The 27,985-nt window shown below is 39.9% G+C and overlaps 1 protein-coding gene across 1 annotated transcript; it reads right to left on the bottom strand.

The window, feature by feature from the left end:
* Positions 1–11: 11 nt before the first annotated feature.
* Positions 12–24,041, bottom strand: LOC137397530 (uncharacterized). Its single transcript, XM_068083822.1, has 6 exons — positions 23,956–24,041; positions 21,566–21,725; positions 19,789–19,915; positions 19,155–19,345; positions 18,550–18,823; positions 12–5,515 (listed from the first exon to the last, which is right to left on the bottom strand). The coding sequence occupies exons 1-6, from the start codon at positions 24,039–24,041 to the stop codon at positions 12–14; spliced, it is 6,342 nt and encodes a 2,113-aa protein (XP_067939923.1).
* Between the last annotated feature and the right edge of the window lie 3,944 nt (positions 24,042–27,985).

Genomic DNA, 27,985 nt, shown 5'->3' with positions numbered 1-27,985 from the left:
GTAAGTGGGAATTATATATCTTCTAAGAGTTTTACAAGTTTTTGTATGGGACGTTGAAGATAAGTTGGTTCTGCCATCTTTCGCCCCTTCTTGTCTAAGTTACAATTTCCCAGCCTCACAGTCACCTTACGCACTAAACCGTCTTTACCTGGAAACACATCTTCAACTCGCCCTATTTGCCACATGTTCCTCGGCTCATTGGATTCGACTATAAGTACAACATCTCCGACCTTCAAATTGTCTTCAACTTTCGTCCAGGTTTGACGACGCGTGATGTTGTCTAGATATTCCAGCTTCCATTTTCTCCAAAACTCTTGAGCTACCCACTGTACCCTTTTCCATCTAGCATGGCAGTATATTGCTTCATCAAAATCTCCAGGTGGTGGCGCAGTGGGTTCCTTTCTTCCTGTTAGAATCATGTTTGGTGTGACTGGTGTTTCTTCATGATTAGAGATGTTGATTGCTCCTAAGGGCCTGTTGTTGACAATAGCAGCAACCTCATAGAATGCCGTTCTTAGGGAAGTACTGTCGAGTCTAGGACTTTGCCTTAATATGTCATTGAGCACTGCTCTGATGGTACGGATCTGCCTCTCCCAAACGCCTCCCTGGTGGCTTGCCGTCGGGGAATTAAATACAAACTCTATGCCTCTATCGCATAGGCATCTTTTTGCTTCCGCATCCAACAAATTCTTGGCGCCGACAAAGTTTGTTCCATTGTCAGAATAGAGCTTTATCACAGAACCTCGTATGGCGATGAAACAACGTAGTCCATTGAGAAAAGCGTCGGCAGTTAAATCATCTAAAACTTCAATGTGGAGAGCCCTACTATACAAACATGTGAAAACTAATCCGTACTTTTTCATTTCCTTCCTTCCCTCTTTAATCGCGTATGGGCCGAAGCAGTCCATTCCTGTGTGTGTGAACGGTGGGGCACAGCTAGTTCGGTCTTGAGGTAACTCTCCCATTTGCTGTCTCATAGGCTTTCTTTTCATCTTCCTGCACGGCATGCATTGACCTAATTGTTTTTTAACTGTTCTTATACCCGATATGAGCCAGAGGCCATTTTGACGCATGGATGTTAGCGTGTAGGAAGGTCCCATGTGGTGTGAAATTTCATGGTAGTAGTTAATAAATAGCTTACTCGAGTGAGAGTTCTTTGGTAATATTATTGGATGTTTCTCTAGCTCGGTAAGAGATAAAGAATTTCTTGCTCTCCCACCAATCCTTATTAAGCCATGTTGATCCAGGTAGGGGCTTAATCGAAGCAACGAACTTGTTTTCATCACTTGGTTACCTTTTTTCAAAACTCTGATTTCCTCTTGAAAATATTTTGTCTGTGTAATTTTCATTACTAATCTTTTGGCCGCTTCGATATTTTCAATTGATGGTCGCGTCAGAGGAATCTTTAAGGACTTGTTCTTGGCCATCTGGAGTAAGTAAGCAAAGGCTCTTAGCAGTCCCTTGAGCGTGCTATACTTCTTCAATTTGTTGTACATGTCTATGAGTGTTGAAATCTCAGTCGCTCTGACAACTTGGACTTTCTTAACTTCTGGATCATCCTCTGACACTTCTCTTCGTGTCGACATGTCCAACTGTAATCTATGTTGTAGTTCTGGCTGCGATCGTAAAAACTTGGGACCCGTAAACCACATGGTGCGTTTTAATTTTTCGGCCTCCATCCCTCGAGAAGCTATGTCGGCAAGGTTTTCTGCCCCGGGTACGTGATGCCATTGCTCAGGGTTAGATGCTTGTCTAATCCCGTAAACTCTGTTAGCAACAAACGTGTGAAATTTCCTCCTATCATTGCAGATATAGCCAAGCACGATGGTTGAATCACACCAAAAAAATGACTTGCTTATATCCATGTGCAGTTCCCTTTGAAGCGTCTTGTTGAGTTGGGTGGCTAAAAAGGCACCTTGTAGCTCTAGTCTCGGAATGGTGGTTACCCCTTTACTGGGTACGACTTTTGCTTTTGCCAACACAAGATTGGTGCAAACATTTCCTAGGTTGTCAATGGATCGCAAATACGAGCAGGCACCAATGCCTTCCAGCGAGGCATCTGAAAATGTGTGCAGCTCATACACGCATTGCGTCTGCAACCGATCCAGGCACCTAGGTATTTCTAGTTGGAGTTGTGACAGTTGAGTAGCCCATCTGTTCCACAATTGATTCATTTCCTCATTGAGAGGTTCATCCCAATCAACACTAGTCTTATTGACCTTCTGCAGTATATTTCTTCCCTGGTGTGTGAATGGTACTAAAAGACCAATGGGATCAAAAAGCTGACCGACTACAGACAGTATGCCACGTCTTGTGACAGGCCCCGCTTTAACCTCATTTCCACTAAATCTGAAAAAATCTTTATTAAGGTCCCACTCCAATCCTAGGGTACGTTGAGGGGACAGATAATCTGCAAACAAATCGATTGCTCTCTCCGACTCGGGAATCGATGATAAAACTGAAGAATCATTGCTAATGAACTTATGAAGTCTTAAATTTCCTGTTGCGCAAAGAGCCCTAGCGTCCTCAATAAGTTGCTGGGCTTCTTCCGTTGTGTTCACGCTTGTGATACCGTCATCAACATAGAAATCTCTCCGTATAAATTCTGCAGCTTTTGGGTATTCCCCGGCATGGTCGTCTGCTAAAGTTCTCAGACCATAAGTGGCAACAGCAGGTGAAGATGTGGCTCCAAACAAGTGCTTTGTCATCTGATACTCTTTGACTTCTCCCTCTGTTGTTTTCCATAAAAAGCGCAAATAATCTCTGTCAGATGGAGTAACATGAAAATTGAAGAACATTTTTTCTATGTCGCAAGCGATTGCGATTTTTCCTTTTCTAAACCTACACAAAATCCCAAGCATACTGTTGGTCAAATCAGGGCCTTGAAGCAGATGCTGATTTACAGATGTTCCCGAATATGTAGCTGCACAATCAAATACCACACGGAGTTTGCCTTTCTTTTGGTGCTTTACTGCAAAGTGTGGTATATACCACACGCAACCTTTCTGAGGAACAATATTGGTAGCCTCTTCAGCATGGCCCCCCGAAAACATCTCTTGCATGAATTGTACATACTGTAGTTTAAACTCCGAGTCGCCCTCAAATCTCTTAAATAGTGAAGTGAGGCGTTGTTCGGCTTGGCGTTTGTTGTCTGGTAAGTGTGGTCGCTGCCTAAATGGTAAAGCCATCTGATAAGACCCTGATGGTAGCACTTCCGTTGTTTGTTCCATGATGTTTAGAAATTTTATGTCTTCTTGAGATATGAGGACATGATCGTCGAGCTTGATGCATGTACGGTGTGTAATAAGTCTTCTATCTCCTTGCCATCTGTTGTCTGCTCCAAAGACGGTCCACCCCAACATTGATTTCCTGGCATACGGCAAGCCTTTGACTTGAACTAATGCTTCTAAAGGGGCAAAAGCCTCGGGACAATTAGCTCCTATTAGCAATCCAATGGGAATGTCCATCAAAGGTGGCAATTTGCTTGCAAACTCTTTAAGATGAGATAGTTTTGCCACATTATTTCTGCAAGGAATGTGGTCGCGATTGCATGCAATATCTTTCCAACCATAGGCATCTAAGTAAGTGAAGTCTGCTTGTTCGTATCCTTGTATTCTAATATCTTGATATAAAGTGACCCATTTTGTTGATTCTCCTGTGAGAGTTTCTACTGTGACCAATTCTCTTGTGTAGTCGGGTTGGAGATATTTCGCCAAGTCTGTATTGATGTAAGAGTGGTCTGAACCTGAATCAAGGAGCGCGTATACAAGTAGCGTTTTTGCAGGAGATTTGTCAGTAGTTATATGCACTGGCAAGATCATGCTGAGGGTGTTACCTGTTGTACCAGTTTTCTTTGAAGATATCCGTTTAAGTTCTGCTCTTGGTTCTTTTCCCGGCTGAATATTTGTGCTGGGCATCGATGTGGTTGAGCTTCTTTCACTTGGTGGCTTCGGAACCGCAGCTTGTTCTTGGTTTCTCCAATGTTTAGATGTTGTCGAAAAGTCGATGTGTAGGACTGTTGGATGTCTTTTCCCACATCCTGTCTTGGAACAAAAGGCTCTGTTTGGGCACTGTCTTGATACGTGTCCTCTTTTAGTACAGCCAAAGCAAAGACCATTCTCCTGAAAAAATAAGTTCTTTGGTTCTCTTGGCAGCTTAGCAAGTGCCCAACATTCGTTCGTTAGATGGGTTTTCTTACAGTAAAGACATTCACTTATTTGAGAGGTTCCTGTTGAATGGCTTCGTAATTTCATTGGATTGGCTGGAGCATAGCTCCTTTCCCTTTTATTGAAATCTGGCTTATGTTGATAGTTTTGACTTGCTTCCTGTCCGCTGATCTTTCGTTCTTCTTCCATATCTTCAGCTTGCTCTTTGACGAATTCTGCAAATTCATTAAAAGTAGGATAACTGCTATATTCTTTTACACACACTCTCACCTTTTTGGCCCAGGATCTCAACATCCATTCTGGTAATTTCCTAGCAAGAATCTCATTTTGGTTTCTGTCATTCAATAGGCGTAACTCATCACAACCTCGCATTGCGGATTTGATGTGACTTAGAAGATTTGCGTATTTTCTCATAGAGTCAGCATCCCTTGTGCCAATCTTTGGAAACTCCTCAAGCTTTTTTCTTAATCCGAGAGCAGCATCATACTGTTTACCAAATCTTTCTCTCAAATCTTTCCTTGCGTCTTCATAAGCATCCATTGTGTTGGTAAGAAAATACCCACTGACTGCATCAAATGCTTTGCCAGAAATAAACCTCTTGAGGTGTCTTAGTGGTTGCAGTCCTGTTAAGCCTTCCGATTCAATGTAGGCGTCAAAGTCTATTTCCCATTCCTTGAACATAGTAGGATCACCCTTAAAAACACTGGGTTCGAGGGTTGAGCGCTTTGTGGACTTCATCGTTGCGATCAATGCTTTGGTGAGGGCTTGTATTTCACCTGAACCGGAATTGTTCATTTTTGTCTCAGCGTTTGAAGCTGCAGACCCTGTCTCAGATTTTGGAAGACGATTGTTCTTGTTGTTTGTGGAAGAGCTCTGAGAGTCCCTTGCCTTCTTTCTAGCCATCAGCTGCTGAAACTTTGCAGCTGCCTCTTCCAGCTCTCTTTCTATATCACTGTCATATTCTGCTGAGTCGACCCTGCTTGCCTCTTCTATTCTCTCTGCTAACGTTCTCTTGCAATCATCAACAGTTGACCCATAATATTCAAACATGTTCTGTAGTGTGGTTAACCTTTCCTTATCATCAGTCAATTCACACAATTCGACCCACTTCTCCTGTATTTCCTCTAACATCTTCTCGATAGCAGAAGAAAAATCTTGCATTTCTTCTTCAGTGTGCATATTCGTCAGAAAATCTTCTATTTTCTCCAATTCATCATTTATCAACTTTGGAATATCCTTGAGTAATGTAGACTTTTTGATACGATCAGATGTTCTAAATATAGGTGGGCTATTCATTCGGTGGCCACTACCTGCTTGTGACGTGTGCTCTGCTGAATTGACATCTTGTTCTGAATTCATTATGATGTTTAAAAGAGCAATAATGATAATACCCTGAGTTCGTTTATAATTACAGAAAATCAAAAGGGTGAAAAAGCTGAAATAGATTGCTTTAAAAGTAAATACCACAGTCAAGTCAATATCAATACAAAAATTAAATCTTATACTTTTACACAAAAGAGCTTCAATACCATTGAAGCTGCAAAATATGTGATCTACAAGAAATTTCAATACGTCTAGTTTAGGTATGTGAAGTCAACAAAATAATACTAGTTGCAAACTTGGTCGAAAGCGCCACAATAGATTATAAAGTACGAGCGAGGGCCGGCCAAAAATGTCAGACACTTCGGAAAAGACACTAACCGCGGCAGCCAAACCGTGTGCCAATCGATTACCAACCGAAATTAGCCACCATCCAAGCAGGGCAGTTTACAAGAATAGTAATCCAAAAGATTGCAAATTGCTCAAAGAAAAAATAATATGACAGTTTCAAAACAGAGTGACAATTTTTAATATTTTTTAAATCTTAAACGATCTAAAATTGTTCAGTAGTTATCTAATAAAGCTATCGAAATGTTTAACGCTTCCGAGTATCCTAATATTTCCTTATCTCAATAGTCTGAATAGGGTTCTTAGCCGGCAGATATATTGTTCTATTTAGCCGGTTGGTTGTTTCGGTAATTACTGAACGTATATTCGTCGACTTAAATGGCGTTACGATGTTGTGTGGTATATCAATAGTGTAGGTCTGCACGGCGGCTCAGGGATTCCGCGTCAATCAATGTCCTTTAAATAGTTCAATATAGCCAGTACGTCGGCTCAATAGTTGAATATAGCCAGTACGTCGGCTCAATAGTTGTGGCACTTGTGTACACGCGTTCGGTAAATACGAGACACCTTTAAGTCCGCCCAGCAGTTCTTTGATGTTCGTTGGTTATTTTCTCTTCTAGGAAAGATTTCACTATAGCGGTTTACGCTAGGTTCGTAGCTGGCAAGTGTATTAAGCTGGAATTGATTCACTGATTTGGAGATGACTCGTTGATGTTTTATTCAGTCAACACCGAAACCGTGAAATCTACAAATGATTAACATATTTAAAAGTTCTTCCACAGCAATATAAAAAATAACGATATTATAGAAATAGAAAAATATCGACACAAACCTTTTGCCGTCTTTGAAAAACACTCACACAGCTAAATCAAGAAGTCAAACGAAACAAATTAGCGATAAATGCCAAAATGTTCTGAACAGAAAAATCGTCAATTAAATCATCAGTTGCGTGTTACTAGTTGAACTTCAAAAGTCATAATGCCGAGCGTGGATGGAAGATAATTGCAGGAAGTGAAGGCGTGTCGAGACACGTCAAAACACGTCGAAACAACCCTTGTGGCGCCTTAGACCCGGATACAGCGATGTTTTACTTAACACAAGACAATAAAATTGGTGAGTTAGTAGAGACAGGAAATGTTAGTAGGGTTCTCTTACAATATCATCTTACTATGTTAATCTCTATAGTAATACATAAATAATATTCATAGAAAAGACACCTCTTTCATTTATCTTATTCATTAGGCTGACTAAACTCTACATCAGTCAGTCATTCGTTAAAATATTCATATTCTACGAAAGAGACGATATACTAGCTTGTTATACTTATGAACCATATTTACCTGAGTCATTTCTCAGCCTAGACAATCTTATTCTTCTCTTTAACACCTCTAATTGGTCACAGTCTATGTACATTCATACTATTCTTACCAAAAATTATTATATTTCATCTGTGCTGAGAGATATCCTTAATCATATTTCACTTTCTATATTTATCTCTATATTAATAAATATATAGTTATTACATTTCATCTGTGCTGAGAGATATCCTTTATCATACTTCAATTCCTTTGTTAATCTCTACTAATAGATGCAAATTAACGCAAATGACTCATATGGCACGTTGAATCCATGGCATCCAGTGTAGCATAATGGGTTAGCTTGTTGCTTTGTAAACGGGAGGTTTTTGAGATCAGATCTTCTGCGAGATCAAATCATTGCTAGGTTTTAATCGCTACAGTTGGACAGACAGCAAACGACAGCGAATGATGACAGACAATGACCAACTATTGTAGATGCTGATAGTTGCACTTTATACCATTCTCTTCAGCACAAAGTTCTGAGTCTGTTGATATGCATATTGTAAGGACTAAATTGAAATTTGAGGCTGTAACAGGGATAAAAATAGAAACATTTTATGATTTTTGAAAACATTGAGGCGCTCATAATTTTGCTCAGCACTGTATATAGATGCGAAAGCCTGGCTCCTCAGGCATAAAATCAGAGTTGTTCCCCCAATTATATTCTAAAAATTCCTTTGGTTTTTATTACTTTTTAAACATTGAGCTTGGCAAAGAATGTTAGTAGTGAATTGAAAATTTAAAAGGTCTATGTAAAATGCTTATAATTTTATCAGAAGATCTGAACCAACATTGTTTTTTTTGTTGCAGACGGATTCGTTTCCTCTTGACACAACAATCACTGATCCCTGGATGAGAAGCTGGCAGCTCATCCACATGAACAGACACACTGAGGGGTTGAGAGACTACGCCCACGTCGTCTGGCATTCTAGTTGACATGTTGTTTGGATAATTACCTAGCAGCATTTACTCACTTCTTCTTGTCTATGAACTATGTAGCACTTTTGCTTATTTTACCATATAGTATCTGCTGCTAGTCTTCACCGCTAGTCAGTACTTCCTCTGACTTCTCACACAATATTTCGTATGTGCTACTAACTATCATGTATCTAAAGGCTTTAAGACATGCGCAAGCTTTGTGAGGTATAGTCATCCATAAGGCGCCTCATTAGTAGATCCATTGTTGCTTAGGCACGCCTATCTGCTAAAGCAATACAGCTATTTTCTTCATAAGTGTTTAAATTCTCTCATTGTTTGTTAGCAAATCAAACTCGTAGAAATCATCAACAATTGTTGTATCATGATGCAACACTTGTTTTTGACGCAACATGCAAATTTACTCATGATAAATTTTTGTGAATTCACATGTGTATTTACCACATGACCACACACAAAGGACATTCAAGATTTTTCTTTTGCATATCCTTTGGCCAGCTAGACATTTACATAAAAGACTCTATTTGAACCTGCCTTTATTTGAGTGCCACCTCTAATAGAATGCCACTATAAAAGGATTGAAAAATATAGTGCCACCAATTGAATGCCACATCTATTTAACCTCCACTTTGACATTCTTTGACGTTTATGAACCCATACTAGAAAGTGATTAGTAGAAAGGTTTCTATAAAATGATACTAATAATGACTCGGCTACATCAATAACAATTCTTTCGTTGTTGCTGTAGTGGTTGCCATAGTTTAAGCGACGGTGTTTTAGAAAAAATGCTGAGTGCCGATAGCCTTAATGTTGCACCTCCTGAAGAAGAGCGCAAAATATATGTGACATTAGCATCACTTCTCCCCTGAAATAGGTGATTTCATTTTCCAAAAATTCTGACGACCTAGTCAAAAAGTACAGTGCGACCCTCTATTTGAATGTCATCTCTAATAAAACCAACTATAAGGGAAGTGTTGAAAAATACAGCTCCTTGGTGCTCAAATAGAAAATTTACAGTAATAGTGTAACACTCCTGGCAGGAGTGTCCTGGCCGAAGTGTCCTGGCACTGCTGCAACTTGATATATGTGAAATTCTAGTTGGGCAGAATTGTTCTGTCTGTCGCAGCAGAACAATTGGTAAACACCATGTTGTCAAGCCAGGTTTTATTTGGAATCACAAACTTTTTCATGTAGCGTCACGCAATTGGTGTCAAGTCAGCATTTCCTTTTTCAAGAAAGGAATGCTGACTTGACACCATTGGCAATTTGAAAAATGTTTTAATATGCAGTAGTTGTAAAAATAAATATTGGTGGACTTTAAACCGTATATTAATAATATTCTACATGTCCTCACCAGATAAATACCCCAGTAGCATTAATATTGACTCAACACCTTTTCATCACTCTACATGTAGATTATTTTAGAATCCATTAAATGCAGGGAAAATCAAATTGGACACTTGGAATTTATCATAGAGGCAATAGTTGTTTTACAAGAATATTTTGAGATACCTGTTGTTTTGAGAGTTTTCCTTTCTTGGTACAATTTTTAGCTCATGCATGTATGTGTGCTTGGTCATTTTCATTGACCACCAGAACATAGTTAATAAAAAAATTGGTTCAGATTTTTACTTATTTTTAGTCCAACATTTCCCCTTGTCGTAAATCTTAATAACTCTTTCAGCTTTAGTTGTACCTGCGCTTGCTGGATCAGGCCTTTTCAGGCCAGACTATATTAGACTAGGATTGTTTTAACAAAGTATGTTGTCATAAGAACTACGCACCGGTTTATGTACCCGAGCAAATTATTGCAAACTCCTTGTAGTAATAATTGAACTATTGAACTTATTACCTACTTGAGATTATGCTGCCCTTGATAACCTTTCCTGGGAAAAAACACTTGATGTCTTAGTTTTACGTAATTTTAGATTGAAACCAGATGCTCTAAATTTCTCAAAACACTAGTTATTTTTCTAAAATTACATGTACAGCAGACGATTGTAATGACTATTTAACAAGCTAGCTCTTTTTTTCTACCGATTGGTTTGCAACTGTTTTCTCTTGTGCAATATGCAATTTCGACCAAGATTAGTATTTCTAGTAGAGCTATCATGTGCTCACATTTTTGTGTTTGTATTCAATTAATTTTAATCTGTAAAAATATTATAGCTGCTTCACAATTTTCAATGAAGAACTGACTCTAAAGATTTTTCTCTATATTTTATTTGTGATAGACTATCAGAAATTAATTTTAAAAGCAGCCATCGGACCTCATTGCTGTGCATGCATTCAAAGCTAAGCTGGTTTAGTAATTTAATACAGAAGTATAGAGGCAAGTGTCGAAGGTTAAACTACACTGAATGGATTATGACTATTTAAATCTGAGACGAGAAAGTTTGGCTTTGAATGAGCAAAGGTAGCTGCAGTTCAGAACTGTAACGCTTTAGTACGACAATCAACAACAAACACTCGTAGGGCACACACATTACTCACACATGCACGCAATAGCTTACATATTGAACTCTGCTACTGGAATGACATTGACAGTTACACCAGTCTGTATACTGATGCTACAGTTATGGAGGAACTATATATTTTTGTTAGTTTATCATACAAAAACATCTTACAATGTAGCTTCTGTTGGATCACAATATAACACAGCATTATATTTATTTCCACAAATTAGGATGCAAATATAATTGGGAAAGGATGCTCCTACTGATGGGAAATGAAACTGCTGCTGATGAAAAACTCTAGCAGACAAACTTCATATTAACATAAAAATAAAATTGATGAAAATAAACAGAGGCATGAGAAACATGTTTAGAGCGAGTCTGTCGATCATTTTGGAAACGAAACAATATTTTACTATTTAGAACACTAAAAGATCTCGGCTATTATAGTTTTCACATGTTAGCATTAGCTTATGAACAACAGATGTCTGCAAATACCAAAAAAAAAATTTCACTAGCTACATACTGATTCTCTGCATTCAAATGTTAGCAGTGTACCATAACCAGGAACCACTTTCCGGCCATACTACTCCTCAAATTCCTTACCAAACCTATAGTAACAACTTGCCTCTTTGCATGTCGAAGGAAAGGAGTGTTGAGAAAGGAATTCTACCTCCATTCTCAATTTCTTACCTAAAATGTAAAGTTTAGTGGAGTAGTCATCCTTAGTAATCTCCTCTGCATATTTTATTCCATAATTGCAACCATGGCATCAGAGTGAAACTGCAGCTATTTGAAATGGCTGTCACTGTCATCATCTATCCTGATGATAGATGACTACAGCTATGAATACACATCTGTCTCGATGGTGAAAACTCTCCATAGTATGCTCACCACGTAGTGCATTGTAATGTTGTTGTGTTCATCATCTGTCTGTCCCGCTACAGCTATTAAAGTCTTGCAATGAAAACTTCGCTTTATGCTGGATTTGAACTCACGATGACTGCAACCGCAAGTTTCTAACCATGCATCTACCCACAAAGCTACTCTGTTCTCACAATTCTAATGATCTTATCATATACCTGATACCCTTTTCTTGACTGCACATGCTACATTATGTATTCAATGATACCCCGCCCCCACAGGTGACGATGCAACTGTTCTAAAATATTTTTGCCTAATTCTATGAAACACGATGTTTTTCACCCTCGCCAAACTAGGGCAAATTTGTTTTCCTGCCATTAAATACTAACAGAAATTTCTCTCTAAATTAAAATTGACAACTGTTGCACCGATTATGACGAAATAACAAAAACTTGATATGCTGTTCGCCGAAACACCTCCCACAAAGCCGGAAAGAGATATATGCTGCTCACTATTTCAGTTCAGCGTTATCCATTATGGTAAAAGCGAACTCGCAAACAAATAAGTGATAACGTTTTACTTACGAGTTTGAAGTTTACTAAAATACATTCTAAAACTTTCTTTAGGTATGTGTTTAGTAAGCTAAATTCATGTAAGTTAGTTTCAGCGTTTATGTTACACGTCTGTCTCGAGGGTGAAAACTCTCCATGGTATGCTCTGCATGTAGTGTATTTTAATGTTGCATTTTCTTACATATCATAACCATAAAATGTATAAAAGTCATTGGAAGTAACTATAGTTACCAAGGTTAACATGTTATTCTGTTTCAATGATGATGGTTTTTACCAGGATTTGTTTACATTAGATAATTACTACTGGTTTCTATACAACTATAAATGATATTTTTGCCTCATGATACTAACATTGAATCAAACTAAAATCGTGTAATTGTATACCAAATAATTTTTCACTGTAATTGTAGCAAAACAGACTATATTTAGCCATTGTTTGCAAATAATTCAAACTTACATTTGAAGATCTTTGTGGTTTTATTTTTCCTCCTAATTTATTTCAACAAAGCACATCTTTCATGATATAAACTTTAAAAAGTACCGTTATTTGAAAAAGTTTAAAAACCTTAATAGTTGTTTTAGTTTTTTTCCTAATTCATTTGAACGGCAAAAAAAACACTTTTCCCATAATATGAAGTTTAAAAGTTAAAATGGTAAATGTTGCATAGGTTAAATAAAAATAAACTTTTTGTCCGAAGACTTTTTATTACCTAGACAATGCCAGGCATTCAGCGAGTACACATATATGGATACACACATATATACATTAAAACTCTATTTAAATGCTATGACGCTCTATTATTCAACTCTCCTTGTATTGGCGGTTTATTAGAGGTGACGCTCAAATAAAGACTTTACACACACATATATATGTATATATATATATATATATACACACATATACATACACACATATACATACATACACATACGTACGTACATACGTACGTACATACGTACGTACATACGTACGTACATACGTACGTACATACGTACGTACATACATACGTATGTACGTACGTACGTACATACGTACGTACATACATATATATATATATATATACATATACACTTTGAATAGACTTTAGATGGATTATTGATGAACAGTTTGTTCATTCTCTTGTTATCCCACTCTTTGGTGTACCGCTTCAGTCGTGCCGAGAGTGCTACTAGCTGCTGTTTGGCAGATTCTAGAGCTTCTATTGTGGCTTCCCTTCATGGATGCTCCAAACTGTGGTTAGACTTTTCACTGAGCCTACTAACTTTCTTGCGCAAGTCCTTGATCTTATTTTGTAGCCTCAGCTGCCAAGATGGAGTGGCTTGAAGCCTTGTTGACAGTGGCTTAATACCCATCTCTTCCAAGACGACGGTTGCCGTACTGTAGATTAAGGCATTAGTCTCACTGATCGATTTAGTTGAGATCGACTCCAGTGCCAAGTTAATGTCTTCTAACAGCTTCTTGGGTATGGTCTTGCTAACTCTCCGTAGTGGTACCCTGCTTCCATAATCATTAGCAGCTGGCATTTTGTTGATGATATTTTCCGCAAGCTCCTTCACCCTTGGGTCAAGGTCAAAGTGCATGTCTTCAACTTGTGAGTCAACACAAGATCGTGTATGTGTGACGGTGTGTGATGATATGCACTCTTCGTTGGTTGAGGTTACTTGGGTGAACTGTTCCCTAATGTCATCTACCTCAAGTTCTGATATGAGATGCCGCTTGATTATGTTACTCTTCTGAGCTACAAGTTGCTTAGCGGTTAGTGGCAATTCAGGGCGCATGTTTATCCACAGTTGGCGCATCCTTCCCATATAGCCCCACTTTTGAGGTTCACTCAGTTCATTCAGTTCAAAGGTGAACTACGGAGGCCAATGTCAGATCCTCTCCGATCCAGCACCTCAGAGTTCTGGAAGGACATCTAGGAGAAAGAGACTACTCATAACACTACTGCAAATTGGCTGAAGAGGCTTAAAGAGAGCCACCAACACACTGTGGCTCAGCAAGGACTCACCATCAGCGAAGTGGACATCAAGTGCAGAGTGCAGCGTATGAAGAACTGGGCAGCACCTGGCCATGACATGATTCAAGCCTTCTGGTTGAAGAAATTGACATCACTTCACACTAGAATGGCTAAGCAGATGGAATACCTAATAGAAGAAGGCAACCATCCGGAATGGCTGACCAAAGGACGAACTGTACTTCTTAAAAAAGATCGAAAGCAGGGGCCGATTCCCAAGAACTATCGACCAATAACATGCTTGCCCACCACCTGGAAACTGCTCTCAGGAATAGTTGCAGACAAACTGGAAGAGCACATGAGTCACTATATGACCAGTGCTCAGAAAGGAATTGGGCGCAACACCCGAGGAGCCAAACATCAGTTACTGGTAAATCGGACGGTCTGTCAAGACAGCAGGAGAAGGCATACCAATCTTGCCATGGCTTGGATCGACTACAAAAAGGCCTATGACTCAATTTCCCATAGTTGGATACTTGAGTGTCTCAGTATGTACAATGTTCGCCCTGCTCTTGTGGCATCCATCAAGATGTCAATGACCAAATGGAAGACGGAACTGGAGGCTAATGGTAAAAAGCTGGCGAGTGTAAAAATTAAGCGAGGCATCTATCAAGGTGACTTCTTATCACCGCTGCTCTTTTGCATATGCCTAAACCCTCTAAGCAATATGCTGGAGAAGACTCACTATGGGTACCAGTTTAAAAGTGGCACCAAGATAAGCCACCTCTTCTATAGAACATGGATGACATCAAGCTGTACGCTAACAAAGAAAGGGACATTGATTCACTAATAAACCTCACTCAGGTATACAGCAAGGACATCGGAATGACCTTCGGTATTGAGAAATGTGGAAGGCTAATTCTTAAGAAAAACCATTCTATGCTCACAGATGGCCTAAGAATGCCAAATGGTACCATTAAAGATATAGAAGAAGGGTACAAGTACTTGGGGATTATGCAAAGCAACATCAACCACAAAGCCGAGGTACGTCACAAAGCCATTACTGAATACATGAAACGCCTTCGGCAGGTCCTACGGAGCCAGCTCAATGCCAAGAACCAAGTCATAGCAATAAATACCTACGCACTGCCAGTAATAAGTTATCCAGCAGACATAATAAAGTGGACTGAGGAAGCCATCAAGGAAACAGATATAGCAACTCATAAACTGCTGACCATGCATGGAGCACTCCACCCAAAATCTGATACTACTAGATTGTATCTCGATAGGAAAGATGGTGGTAGGATACTCAAAAGTGTACAGCAGACAGTGTAGGAGGAAGAGCAAAGCATTAAAGCCTATGCAACCTCTATGGCCACTTCAGATAAGTTGCTAGCTGAAATTCAATTGGCTGCTCTTACAATGGACCTTCGCCCTGATGATGAGGAAATTGACACACGAAACCTCTTCATGGTGCCTACCACCGACAAATACTGTATCTAAGGTTGGCAATCTTCACCAGACATATATGTGGCTGAACAAAGGAAACCTAACAGCCAATACAGAGTCGCTAATCATGGCAGCCCAGGAGCAAGTGCTCCCAACAAGGCAACTCCAAACAAAGATCTATCACACTAGAGACGATCCTAGATGCAGACTGTGCAAAGATGCACCTGAGACCATCCAACACATCATCAGTGGATGCAAGCAGCTAGCAGGAAATGCATACACTGAGCGGCATAATCATGTCACAGGTGTTGTGTATAGAAGTCTATGTGACGAGTATGGCCTTAATAAACCACAACACTGGTGGGAAACTCCTGGTAAGGTAAATGAAAATGATCGCGATAAGATCCCCTGGGACTTCTACATCCGGACTGACAAGCATGCCCTAGCAAACCAACCAGATATAGTGGTAGTGGACAAGGAGAACAAGAGAGCTACTATAATAGATATAGCAGTACCCAATGACTACAATATAGACAGCAAAGAAAAAGAAAAGGTAGAGAAATATCTCCCTCTTGAAGAAGAGATTGAAAAATGCTGGGATGTAAGAACAACTGTAATTCCAGTAGTCATTGGGGCACTGGGCGCAATAACACCAGCGCATAAAATGTGGCTTGCCCAAATACCAACAGCAATCAACTCAGGTGAGTTGCAGAAAAGTGCGCTACTGGGAACAGCTTTGATCTTGAGGTGAGTGCTCAAACTCCTAGGTCTCTGGTAGGAGACCCGAGTTAGAGTAGAAACTACCTCCCATACGGGTTAACCGGGGTGAGGAATCTATTTTATATATATATATACAATATATATATGTATATACAGTCAAACATAGATAACTCGCCCACGGATAGCTCGAACACATGATTAACTCGAACGGTTTCTTTGGTCCGTTCCCACGTAATGATAAATTTCTATAAATAACTCGAACTCAACTCTGTTAACTCGAACTGTTTTTTGCCCAACGGCTACCGAAACGGTTGTTATCGCTTTAGAAAATCACTTTATTCCAAGCCATAGAGGTAAACCTCAACTTTTCTTAATTCATAAGCGTCGTTATGACCACCAACGGCAAAGTGTTTTTGTCAAATACTTTTCTAAAGGTTTGGTGAAATTTTATTTATACCAAACATCCGCTTAGCGATCGCCCTGTGGAAGCAAGGTAAAGTGAGGTAATCTTTGCATAAGATTGAAAAAAAAATCGGCAAAATTGATCGTGGGTAAAACGCTCAAAAGAAAAAGATGTCTTTTCTTTTGAGCATTTCAACAATGATCAAGTTTTGCCAATGTCAATCTAAAAAACTCCCTGGCAATAACATCACCTCAAACAACAAACCAATGTCCAGTGATAAAAAAATCTCTATACTTTTTGATAAAAACGTTTTAAACTTTACATTAGAAGCAATTAATTTGAAACAAGTCATTTGTGCTTTTGATTTATATTATAGCTTGTATATGTACATGTATCTACTAATAAATAAGTAAATACATGGACTTGTGACAGTGCTCTGATAACTTGAACGCTCCGATAATTTGAACACTTTCGTTTGGTCCCGTGAAGTTCGAGTTATCCATGTTTGACTGTATATATATATATATATATATATATATATATGTTCTTGGCATTGAGCTGGTCCTACGGAGCCAGCTCAATGCCAAGAACCAAGTCATGGCAATAAATACCTACGCACTGCCAGTAATAAGATATCCAGCAGGCATAATAAAGTGGACTGAAGAATCTATCAAGGAAACAACTATAGCAACTCATAAACTGCTGACCATGCATGGAGCACTCCACCAAAAATCTGATACTACTAGATTGTATCTCGATAGGAAAGGTGGCGGTAGGGAACTCAAAAGTGTACATCAGACAGTGAAAGAGGAAGAACAAATCATCAAAGCCTATGCAGCCTCTATGGCCATTTCCGATAAGTTGCTAGCTGAATTTCAATTGGCTGCTGTGACAATGGAGCTTCGCCCTGATGATGAGGAAATTGACTGGCACATGGAACCTCTTTATGGTGCTTATCACCAACAAATATCTAAGGTTGGCGATCTTCACCAGACATATATGTGGCTGAAAAAAGGAAACCTAACGGCCAATACAGAGTTGCTAATCATGACAGCCGAGGGACAAGTGCTCCCAATAAGGCAACTCCAAACAAAAATCTATCACACTAGAGATGATCCTAGATGCAGACTGTGCAAAGATGCACCTGAGACTATCCAACACATCATCAGTGGATGCGAGCAGCTAACAGGAAACGCATACACTGAGTGGCATAATCATGTCGCAGGTGTTGTGTATAGAAGTCTATGTGACGAGTATGGCCTTAATAAACCACAACACTGGTGGGAAGCTTCTGGTAAGGTCAATGAAAATGACCGCGCTAAGATCCCCTGGGACTTCTACATTCGGACTGACAAGCATGTTTTAGCAAGCCAACCAGATATAGCGGTGGTGGACAAGGAGAACAAGAGGGCTACTATAATAAATATAGCAGTACCCAATGACTACAATATAGCCAGCAAAGAAAAAGAACAGGTAGAGAAATATCTCTCTCTTGGAGAAGAAATTGAAAAATGCTGGGATGTAAGAACAACTGTAATCCCAATAGTCATTGGGGCACTGGGTGCAATAACACCGGCACATAAAATGTGGCTTGCCCAAATAACAACAGCAATCAACTCAGGTGAGTTGCAGAAAAGTGCGCTATTGGGAACAGCAAAGATCTTGAGGCAAGTGCTCAAACTCCCAGGTCTTTGGTAAGAGACCCAAGTTAGAGCATAAATTACCACCCACACGGGTTAACAGGGATGAGGAAACCATTAAAATTAAAATTGTTAAAATTTACCGCCATTAAAATAATAATATAATTCCCTCATTAATCTTCCAATCATACTGATTAAGCTTAACTGCTAATTTCTGTGCCAGCTGCTACTAACTTCTGTGACCTAACACATTATACTTTCACACACTCACACACTATATTTAAATATTTTAACTAGACAATTTTTATACTAATATACATGTATATATTCTGTTTTAGTAATAACAGCAGAATGCCAGCACTGACCTATCCTCAGCTTCCTCACACGTGGAAGAGGGCTTGAGCCAAGGTATAAGCTGTTGACCGTCTCCAGAGCAGCTAGCTTCTCTCCTCTAGATTTTACCAACTCAACAACGGATGACTCTCTCAAGAACATATGCGTTGACCTTATGGCCTCCTCAATCTGCTCTCTCGTCTTTGTCAAGTTCTCGGTGAAGCTAATAATCTTTTTTGTCCAGTGTGTTTCATATTCCTGTATTTCTTTAATCAGTTCTTTCTTTTGCTGCTCAATAAGCTGACACTAGAATAAGTCAGGAGAACTGATTGATTTTATATAAGTACTGAATTGAATACAATTGCACCACCGCTTTAGCAGAGTATGGAAGGTAGTTATTTAAACTAATTTACATTTTGAAGCTCTCCGGCATCTTATAGAGGGGTTGATGCTAGATGAAGTAAAATAACATTTTGTTCAAAATCTCAACTAAAATAAAACAGTGTGTTATCAATAGCAACTGCAAACTTGATTGCTCAAATTGTTGAAAAAGGTTTACCATTTTTAGAAAGTAAAATGTTGTTGGTGTTATCAAAAGTTTTTTGCGATCAAGACTGAAAATATAACATCAGAATACCTGTTCCTTTGCTTTCTTTTCGACATCAACAATCATCTTTTTACACTGGTCGGGTAAAGTATCTAGCTGTTTCCAAAACTCTTTGTCAAGCTTCGCACATTCATCTACCAATGATGATGCGTTGTTCAGCTCTCCTTGAAACTCTTTGATTATCTGGGCTCGTATCTCATCCAGAAATTTAAAAATGTGCCCTGAATACAAAAATAGTAATGTAAAGACTAAATTACTCCTCTGTAATTAGTGCCAAGTTTCTGAAAAAAGAACAAAAACCTTAAAATATTTCACAATAATTTTAATCTTGTTACAGTATATGCGTCGATTTCACCTGCAAAGCAATTGCAATTATAGAAATGTGATTTATTGTAAAAAAATTAACATAGACATAAACAGCTTTTTCTAGACATTTGAAAATATAGAAATGTGGAACATAGGATTATACGGTTGAGGTAATAATAATGTATAAATACATTCCTACCTTCTTTACACTTGTTAATATATCGTGTTGCAGTATGATCTACTGATGAAGAAACTTGTTTTTTCACGTGTTGCAATACAACATCAGAACTTGGTACTCTGGGATAGGCCTCCATCTCTTTGCTACACACTTTACAGTTGAAATGGTAGCAGTTTGTACAGGCCATAGTAACATTTTCATTTTCATGGTGCATGCAAGTGATGACCTTGTTGTATAAACTTGGGTTTTCTGTGTATAGCTGAATGTCTATTGTCTCATGCGTTTCCTCATAATAGCCGTCGTGGAACTACAAACATAAGCAAGCTGTTGAATAATCTATGAAGAAGGATATATTAAACAGAGGGTCAGCAAATTACCAAATGATACTAGAATCAATTAAAATAAACTTTGAGGAGAATCAATCAGAGAAGGTGCATTACCAGAGGTTTAGAAAAACAAAAAAACATTAGAAGTTGACAAGAGATGAATCGATCAGAAAGATAAATTAACCAACAGATCGGAGCTCTATTTAAACAGATACTAGAGTCTACTTAAACCCACTGAGACATTAAAAGAGGGTCAGAGAACCGACAAGTAATAGAAGTTAAAAAGGAGATAACCAATCAGAAAGATATATTAACTACCACATCAGAGTTTTATGTTGGCCAAGTCATTGCTGAAGAATGGGATAACTAACACGTAATATTTATTTCAGAGGAAGGCGATATCTACAGTACTAAGTTAAATAGCTGAGCAGAGTACAGAACTGAAAGGCATATTTCTTTCAGTCAAAAAGGAAATTAATACAATGAGTATCAAGGACATTATGCTGGTCGTAGGCGACTCAGTCAATATTGAAGGCACAGCTCGGAAAGTTGCCAGTTCAGTCATGTTATCTACTATTTGCCATCAAACTTGGATAATATTACATCAAGTGATATGATTTATATAGAGTATATTTGATAGCAGAGCAACCTTATATTTAAAAGAAATGTAATAAGTACTGCGGTCTACCTTGCATATGGAGTAATTTGTGACAGCGGAAACAATTGTCCTAAATAACTTTTATTTTATTCAATGATCATCAATGAACAATATATTGGACATTTAGGCCTATACACACTGTCGCTCAAACCAACATTTAGCTGCGCGATAGACTGCAACAATTAACCGCTATGACATCATTTTGCAATGAGCAGCCAATGTTGTTATTGCTAGCAATGATGCATTGGACTTTCAACGTGTTGAACTTTGACACCGATGATTACAACTTTTTGCATCTTGATCAGCTGTTTGTTAACCGCATTGGCTCCCATTTCAACATTTGTGAAGATTGACGTCAATTCAGCAAGCATGGAGAAGAACTACTCTGGTTATGAATTAATTAAAAGATAATCAGATAATTAGATTAATTAGATAATTAAAAGATAACAAAAAGACTCGCCATATCATGAATGCAAATTCATAATTTCTATGGGCTGTTGGTTAGCGGTTCCCAACAATTAATTGCTTGTAGTGTGTACACCTTACTATTGGTGATGACATCAAAATAGCTAACCGCTGTGGTCTGTTGCACAGCTAACCGCTGTGGTCTGTTGCACAGCTAACCGCTGTGGTCTGTTGCACAGCTAACCGCTGTGGTCTGCTGCACTGCTAACCGCTGTGGTCTGTTGCACAGCTAACCGCTGTGGTTTGTTGCACTGCTAACCGCTGTGGTCTGTTGCACTGCTAAACGCTGTGGTCTGTTGCACTGCTAAACGCTGTGGTCTGTTGCACAGCTAACCGCTGTGGTCTGTTGCACAGCTAACCGCTGTGGTCTGTTGCACAGCTAACCGCTGTGGTCTGTTGCACAGCTAACCGCTGTGGTCTGTTGCACTGCTAAACGCTGATGTGAGCAATAGTGTGCGTAGGCCTTTATCATAGCGAAAGTATACAGCAATATACATTTAAAGCTCACCACCAGATGTTTAGCACAGATTTTTTCTCCGCAGTCAATGCAGTATTTAACAGCAGTATCAACAGTACACCTGTCACAGAGTGACACCACATCTGGACAGGCACCTTCAATCGTAGCCACGTATGATGGTAAATCGTCAATATCACACAGCTGGGATTTTCTAAATAAATAAGAGAGAAGACCTTTAAAATTAGCTGACATTTGAAAGCTAAGAGCTTTGAAAATTAGCTGAGAGTTACAATGCAAATAAAAATTATTATTTGGACTATATATCAATATACATGTAGATTGATGGTAGATAAATTGATCAGAAGATAATATGACAATTAAAAAACTTTCGCACATACAATAAATTTTTTGCAGTTTTAAAAGATGGTTAACTATAATATACCGTACAAGCAAGATTGTTACATGTAATTATTTGAATTTTATGATTTCAATACAACCATTGCACTATGCATTGCTATCATTATTTTAGCTGCTACAAACTTGTGATGCTAACATACAGAGGTCAATCACAGTCTGTCCTGATTATTAAGCTACATAAACAAAGCCTTTGCGGATTGGTAAGAAGTGTTAGCTTATTGTCATTGTATTAAGTCAACAAAATAAAATGATTTTATTGTTTTCTTACTTATTTAAATTTTAGCACAAAGCTGAAATGAATCAGTCTGGTAAAAACATCTGTCATATTAAATGATAAAGCAAATTTTTGTAAAAAATAAAAAATTACTGTGTTCTGTTATAATTCACTCTATAATTTGTTCTTTTAGAAAAAAATGAGCCAATTGGTTTTTACAAAATTTCTGTTTAGAAGTTTGCTCAAACTGTTTTAAATCAAGTTGACTGACACAACATATAGTCTACTCACCCACATGTAGAACACTTTATGTTAGTCAAACCACTACTAGCATGGGCATCCTTTAAACAGCTGAAACAAAATGCATGGCCACAGGCCAAGTTTCTAGGATCTTTATCTACGTTCAAAATCTGCATGCAATATCCACAACTTGTTTTGCCTTCCTCCTGCTTGTCAGCTCTTTTCCTGTTCTCTGCAAGTTTCGTAACAACTGAAATTTTACAAGAAAGCAGATGGGATTTTGCAAATATGTAGCTATAGAGGCTGTGTTTAAAAATATACCAAACAACCAAACAAGTTATATCGTTACCTTGTTTAACACAAGCTGCTAGCCAATTGAAAGGCTCCAAGTCGAACGCAAGCTCAAAACTAAGTCAATCAATAACCAATATTGTTATTAGCACAACCACTATAAAAGGTTATAACAAAAGCACCAACCATTAGCGATGCAGTCAATACTTCTATGTATCACCTGAGCAAACAATACGTGTATTATCGACACAATCATGATCGTATAGAAATTTTGCCGCATAATATTGATTTATTTTTAATAAGATTTAGTCTGTAGATGTATGGAGACATATCAGCTTATTAACATTGTACTAAAATTTTTTGACTGAAGTGCAGAAGAATATAACACTTGATCAATGAGATAAACTTGTGTTCAGAGTGACAACACTCCAGAACATAGATGGGCAACCTTTTTGGGCATAAGGCCACTTTCGGAGGGTAATTTGATAAAAGGCCACCATCACCTATGTCCTATAACTTTTAATGCCCAATGCAGGAAAAAGAATGTTTATCTCCCTATATCGTTTCTAAAAATTTCAATGCTCCTACCATGAATTTTCAGATATTGCTTTAACACTATAAAATTTTAGAAATTTATAGAAATTAGAAAAACCCAACTTTGTCCAGTTATTGCAATGACTGTATTACTATTATTTACTTTGCTTTTATATAATCTTTGCTGCACTTGCCATTGCTGCACCTGAAAACTCACTGCTGCAAAGTTGGTGAATATTTTGTCATGGAAAGAAACAGTTGGAGGGGATCCCCATGCAAAAAGGGGCTTTTATTTCTCTGCAGGACAAGCACAATGATAACTCATTATGACTGTGCTAATCCATCAATAAGAGAAACAATTTCTATATAATGCCAAAATGACAATCGATTTTTGCAGTATTCAGATTGCAGTAGCAAACACATTCAATGTTTTTCTCTTTAGCCAGCAACAAAAATGCTGCTTTAAAGCAGCAAAAAGGCCGCACTGGCCTGAAGGCCGCACGTTGCCCATGCCTGCTCTAGAATGTTAAAAAACTCTCGCTGAATCGAAAAGCAATTAAGAAATTGCTCATGAAAGATCAAGTTACATGTACTACATAGTCAAGTAAAATAGCCTAAGCTCTATAACATCATCAGTGCTGTCAGAGGTCTATAAGTAGTAGTACCCTGTCAGTGATGCATCTACTAATGTTTATGTATAGAAATTAGCTGCAGTAGTTAATGTACTGTGGTGGATGGCGCCCACCTGAATTTAGCCGAGCCAAGCCAGAGCCGAGTCAAGCCAAAGCTGAGTTCAAGCCGAGCCGAACCGGGCCCAGCCAAGTAGAACATAGGCGGGTCCTACCAGCTGTATAAGCACGAACATTTGCAGTAAAGAGCAGAGATGTTCTGGGCCTGTTCATTGCCTGTTACTTGAGCATTCTAGTACAACTTATGAACTAAGCAGTAAATATATGTATAAACTCATACACCGAGTTTTGTACTAGTGGAGGAAAGTGAAGGTCGCACAAGACCTTTACACTGGGGGCAGCAGTGGGATCTCTGACAATTGTAAGGAATCCACCACAGGACTTGCATCAGGATCACTAGACTCTAGATGAACTGGGCAGCCTGAAAAATGGCGACACTGTTCATACTGGAAGAACGTCCTGGCAAAAGGAAAAAACCCAGAGAGCTGTGGACAGCCCTGCAGTATCAGACCAAGTAAATGCACTGCTCTAGGAACAGAAACCTGTTGAAGGCTCCGACAGGACTTGCCTGAGGAAACAGAGCTGCTCCTACTGAAAAAACTTTTTGGCAACAGGAAGAAACCCAGAAAGGAGCTGACGGCTACGGACTCAGTAGATGCACTACTCTAGGAGCAGAAACCTACTGAAGGCTCCAACTGGACTTGCCTGAGAAGGCAGCACTGCTCCTACTGGAAGAACTTCTTGGAAACAGGAAGAAACCCAGAAAAAGAGCCGATGGCCACAAACTCAGTAGATGTACTGCTCTAGGAAAGGAGCGAAAACCTACTGAAAGCCCCAAACATGACCAATAAAAGGGCACAAAGCGCCGATCCGGGACTTGACCGACTAGTAGAAGCGCTAGAATGGGTGCTATTGATGACAAGGGCTCAGGAACAGGCACCACGCTTCAGGACTCCCCAGTATACAGGAAAGGGAGATGTAGAATATTTTATTGCCTGCTTTCTGGAAGTAGCCGACACCAACCAGTGGATAGAAGGAGCAACCCTGTTGCACCTCTGAGAAGCACTGGACAAACAAGTTAAGGTCTGTGGGTGGGCCAAGAACCAGGAGGCCATTTTCAATGCCCTCCGGCCAAGATTCTGGCCATTCGCTAGGCAGGCGCTAAGCCAGCTTAACGCCCTCAGGCAAGAGGAAGGAACGACGCTTCAGGAGCATGCTATGGAGGTCGAGAGGCTGGTACGCATTGCGTACAGGGACCTGCCAAATCGACACAGGAATAGCATGGCCATGGAGACCTTTTGCAGCTCACTAAGGGACCCTGCCCTGCAGCGACATCTGTTGGCCGTACATACGCTCACACTAGCTGACGCTGTACGGGCCGGAAATGATTACCTCCAGATCCAGGGAGGCCAGCTCACACCCACCAGATCTTCGGTATGAGCCCTGGAGGGAGGATCCTCTGACCAGGTGAACTCAGCCAAAACCGATGTCATTGGACGACTAGCCCGGATAGTCCAATCTCTCACGAAAAAGGTGGAATGGCTCCAGGAGCAGGTCCACAGTACCACCAAAAAGAGGAGTCAGCCAGCTACCCTTTGCTGGGATTGTGACCAACCAGAGCATGTACAGATGATTTGCCCCTGCTACTCAGAACCGGCTTAGGGAAACGAAGGGGGGCCACAGCAGTAGCTCCGACTAGTGGCTGGGCCAAGGCCAAACAACCCCGGAAACACAGTAGGACTACACGGGATTCGGTGACCGCCAACGGTTGGTCTCAACTAGCAAGGACTAGGCCGAGAAAAATTTGTGCACAGGAAAGGCCTGTGGAGACACGAAACTACTACCAGTGTTTGAGCACGGCTCTCCTTTTACGAGATAATCTGTTTGACCATCCACCTGAGATATGTAAGGACGGAGGAAGTCTTTGTAGTCAGCCGTTCAAGTGAGGATGGCATACTCGGGCCCATCAGTGCTCTCTCGAGTTTGAGCAATCTGTGGTTTGAGTGGATGGCAGGCAGCTAGTCTGCACAAATTGGCATGGGCGGCTGCTACAGAGCAAGGTACAGGTGATCAGGGGGGTGGTGGTTCTCGCCTGGATGGAGATGGCAATACACTGTCGCATCACAACACGGAATTACTGCCCAATGGAACTGATTGAAAGATTTTCCGACAGAACCCCGGTAGCAAGTAGCCTGAATTAGCCGGGACCCAAGAGACAAGTCATCATCCGCTGCATGAACGCTACGGAGCGGCTATTGACATTCTGGTTCGGAGCTACTGTCGGCACTTACACGGGGGTAGAGACCACGCAGGTCAAAGAGAACGACCCCTTATTGTATGAAGCCGGTCCAACTTTAATCAATGAAGCGTCAGCTCACCTTGAGAAGTTGTTTCAGGCAGCTCGGCTAAACTGTAAGGGAACAGGTCAGACGACAAGGTTGGCCTCCTTGCTGAGTCGATATGTTGCTGTGTTCAGCACCCTTGATGATGACATAAGGAGGACCTTCAAGGTAGAACATTCCATTCCGCTTAAGGAGCGCACTCGACCGATCCGGCAACCCCTTCCCCTACAGACTTGGACTGGAGAAGGAGGCAGAAGCCGAGAGGCAGGTCCAGGATCTACTTAAAAGGAAACTTATCAAACCAGCTGGAGAGGCTTGGAGCTACCCCGTAGTGTTGGTCTGAAAAAAGGATGGGAAGTGGCGCTTCTGCATAGACTACCGGCGTTTGAACATTGTCACCGAGCAGGACGCTTACCCAGGATTGACGACAGCCTGGACGCCCTGTCTGGCAGCCGCTACTTCAGCACACTCAACCTGGTGAGCGGGTATTGGCAGGTAGCCCTGAATGCAAAAGTGCAGGAGAAGTCGGCCATCTCAACACGGTCAAGATTGTGGAAGTAGAAGGTGTTGGTTTTTGAACTGACGTTTGCCCCAGCCATTTTCCAGAGGCTCATGGAACGTGTTCTACATGGCCTCTACTGGAGAACGCTGCTACTGTATTTTGATGATATTATAGCCAACGCCCCGGACTTTGATACGCACTTGCATTGGCTGGAGGAGGTTTTCCAGAGACTCTACAAGGCTGGACTAAAACTAAAACCATCCAAATGCAAACTGTTGCGACCCCAAGCCTGCTACCTGGGTCACATAGTAAGCCAGGACGGAGTCTTTACAGACCCTGACAAGGTAAAGGCAGTCACGGAGTGGCCGAACCTGCGCGGAGTGAAGGAACTCCAAGGATTCCTCGAAACCGTCGGCTACTACCGACAGTATGTCTCTGAGTTCGCCACTATAACACATCCTTTGCACCGGCTGACTGCAAAAAGAAAGCCCTGAAGATGGACGGAAGGGGAACAGGTCGCCTTCAACAAGCTGAAGGACAGTATCAGCACCCCCAATCTTGGGCTACCCGGACCCCCGGAGACAGTACATCCTGGACACGGAAGCCAGCGGATGTGGAGTGGGGGCTATGCTGTCCCAAATACAGGAGGGCTGCTAGAGGGTCATTGCCTACTACAGCAAAACCCGCACCCCTTCGGAATGCAACTAATGCGTCACTCGACGAGAATTGCTTGCGGTAGTCAAGGCAGTTAAGCATATATATATATATATATATATATATATATATATATATATATATATATATATATACATACATGTATATATAAGCTTTCCTCTTACGTGAGCAGAAGCTGCATATTTTCCAAAACAAAACCACTGATATTGTCAGTTTCTAACTGATGGTTCATTTAATCATCACCTGGTTGGACCCTTAAAGTTTACATTTTGACAGTTTCATTAACAAAACAAAAGAGCACTTGATGGAGAATATACGTGTGACATGCACCAGATCTTACTCATCATTTACTATTTGTCAAATTTGTGGCAGTTTGCTCGGTTGCTATAGTTTTGTTTTGATATATATGTGTGTATATGTATATATATATATGTGTGTATATATATATATATATATGTGTGTGTATATATATATATATATATATAATAACAATTCTCACATAGAAGTATGCGTGTATAAAAAATGTTACTGTTCGACCAGCTGCTATCTATCAAAACTCTAAATACG

This window comes from Watersipora subatra, chromosome 5, assembly GCF_963576615.1.
Source record: "Watersipora subatra chromosome 5, tzWatSuba1.1, whole genome shotgun sequence".
NCBI classification, from domain to species: Eukaryota; Metazoa; Bryozoa; class Gymnolaemata; order Cheilostomatida; family Watersiporidae; genus Watersipora; species Watersipora subatra.
Note: the sequence above shows the minus strand (reverse complement) of the source record. Positions and strands in the feature narration are given on the sequence as shown.

Excerpts from the sequence above, each read along its gene's own strand:
- LOC137397530 (XM_068083822.1), bottom strand. The coding sequence starts at position 24,041 with ATGTTCTACTTGGCTGGGCCCGGTTCGGCTCGGCTTGAACTCAGCTTT. Across the intron at positions 19,916-21,565 it reads TCTGTGCTAAACATCTGGTG|TTCCACGACGGCTATTATGA; the intron begins GTGAGCTTTAAA and ends TTATGTTTGTAG. Across the intron at positions 19,346-19,788 it reads TGAAAATGTTACTATGGCCT|GGCACATTTTTAAATTTCTG; the intron begins GTACAAACTGCT and ends TTTTGTATTCAG.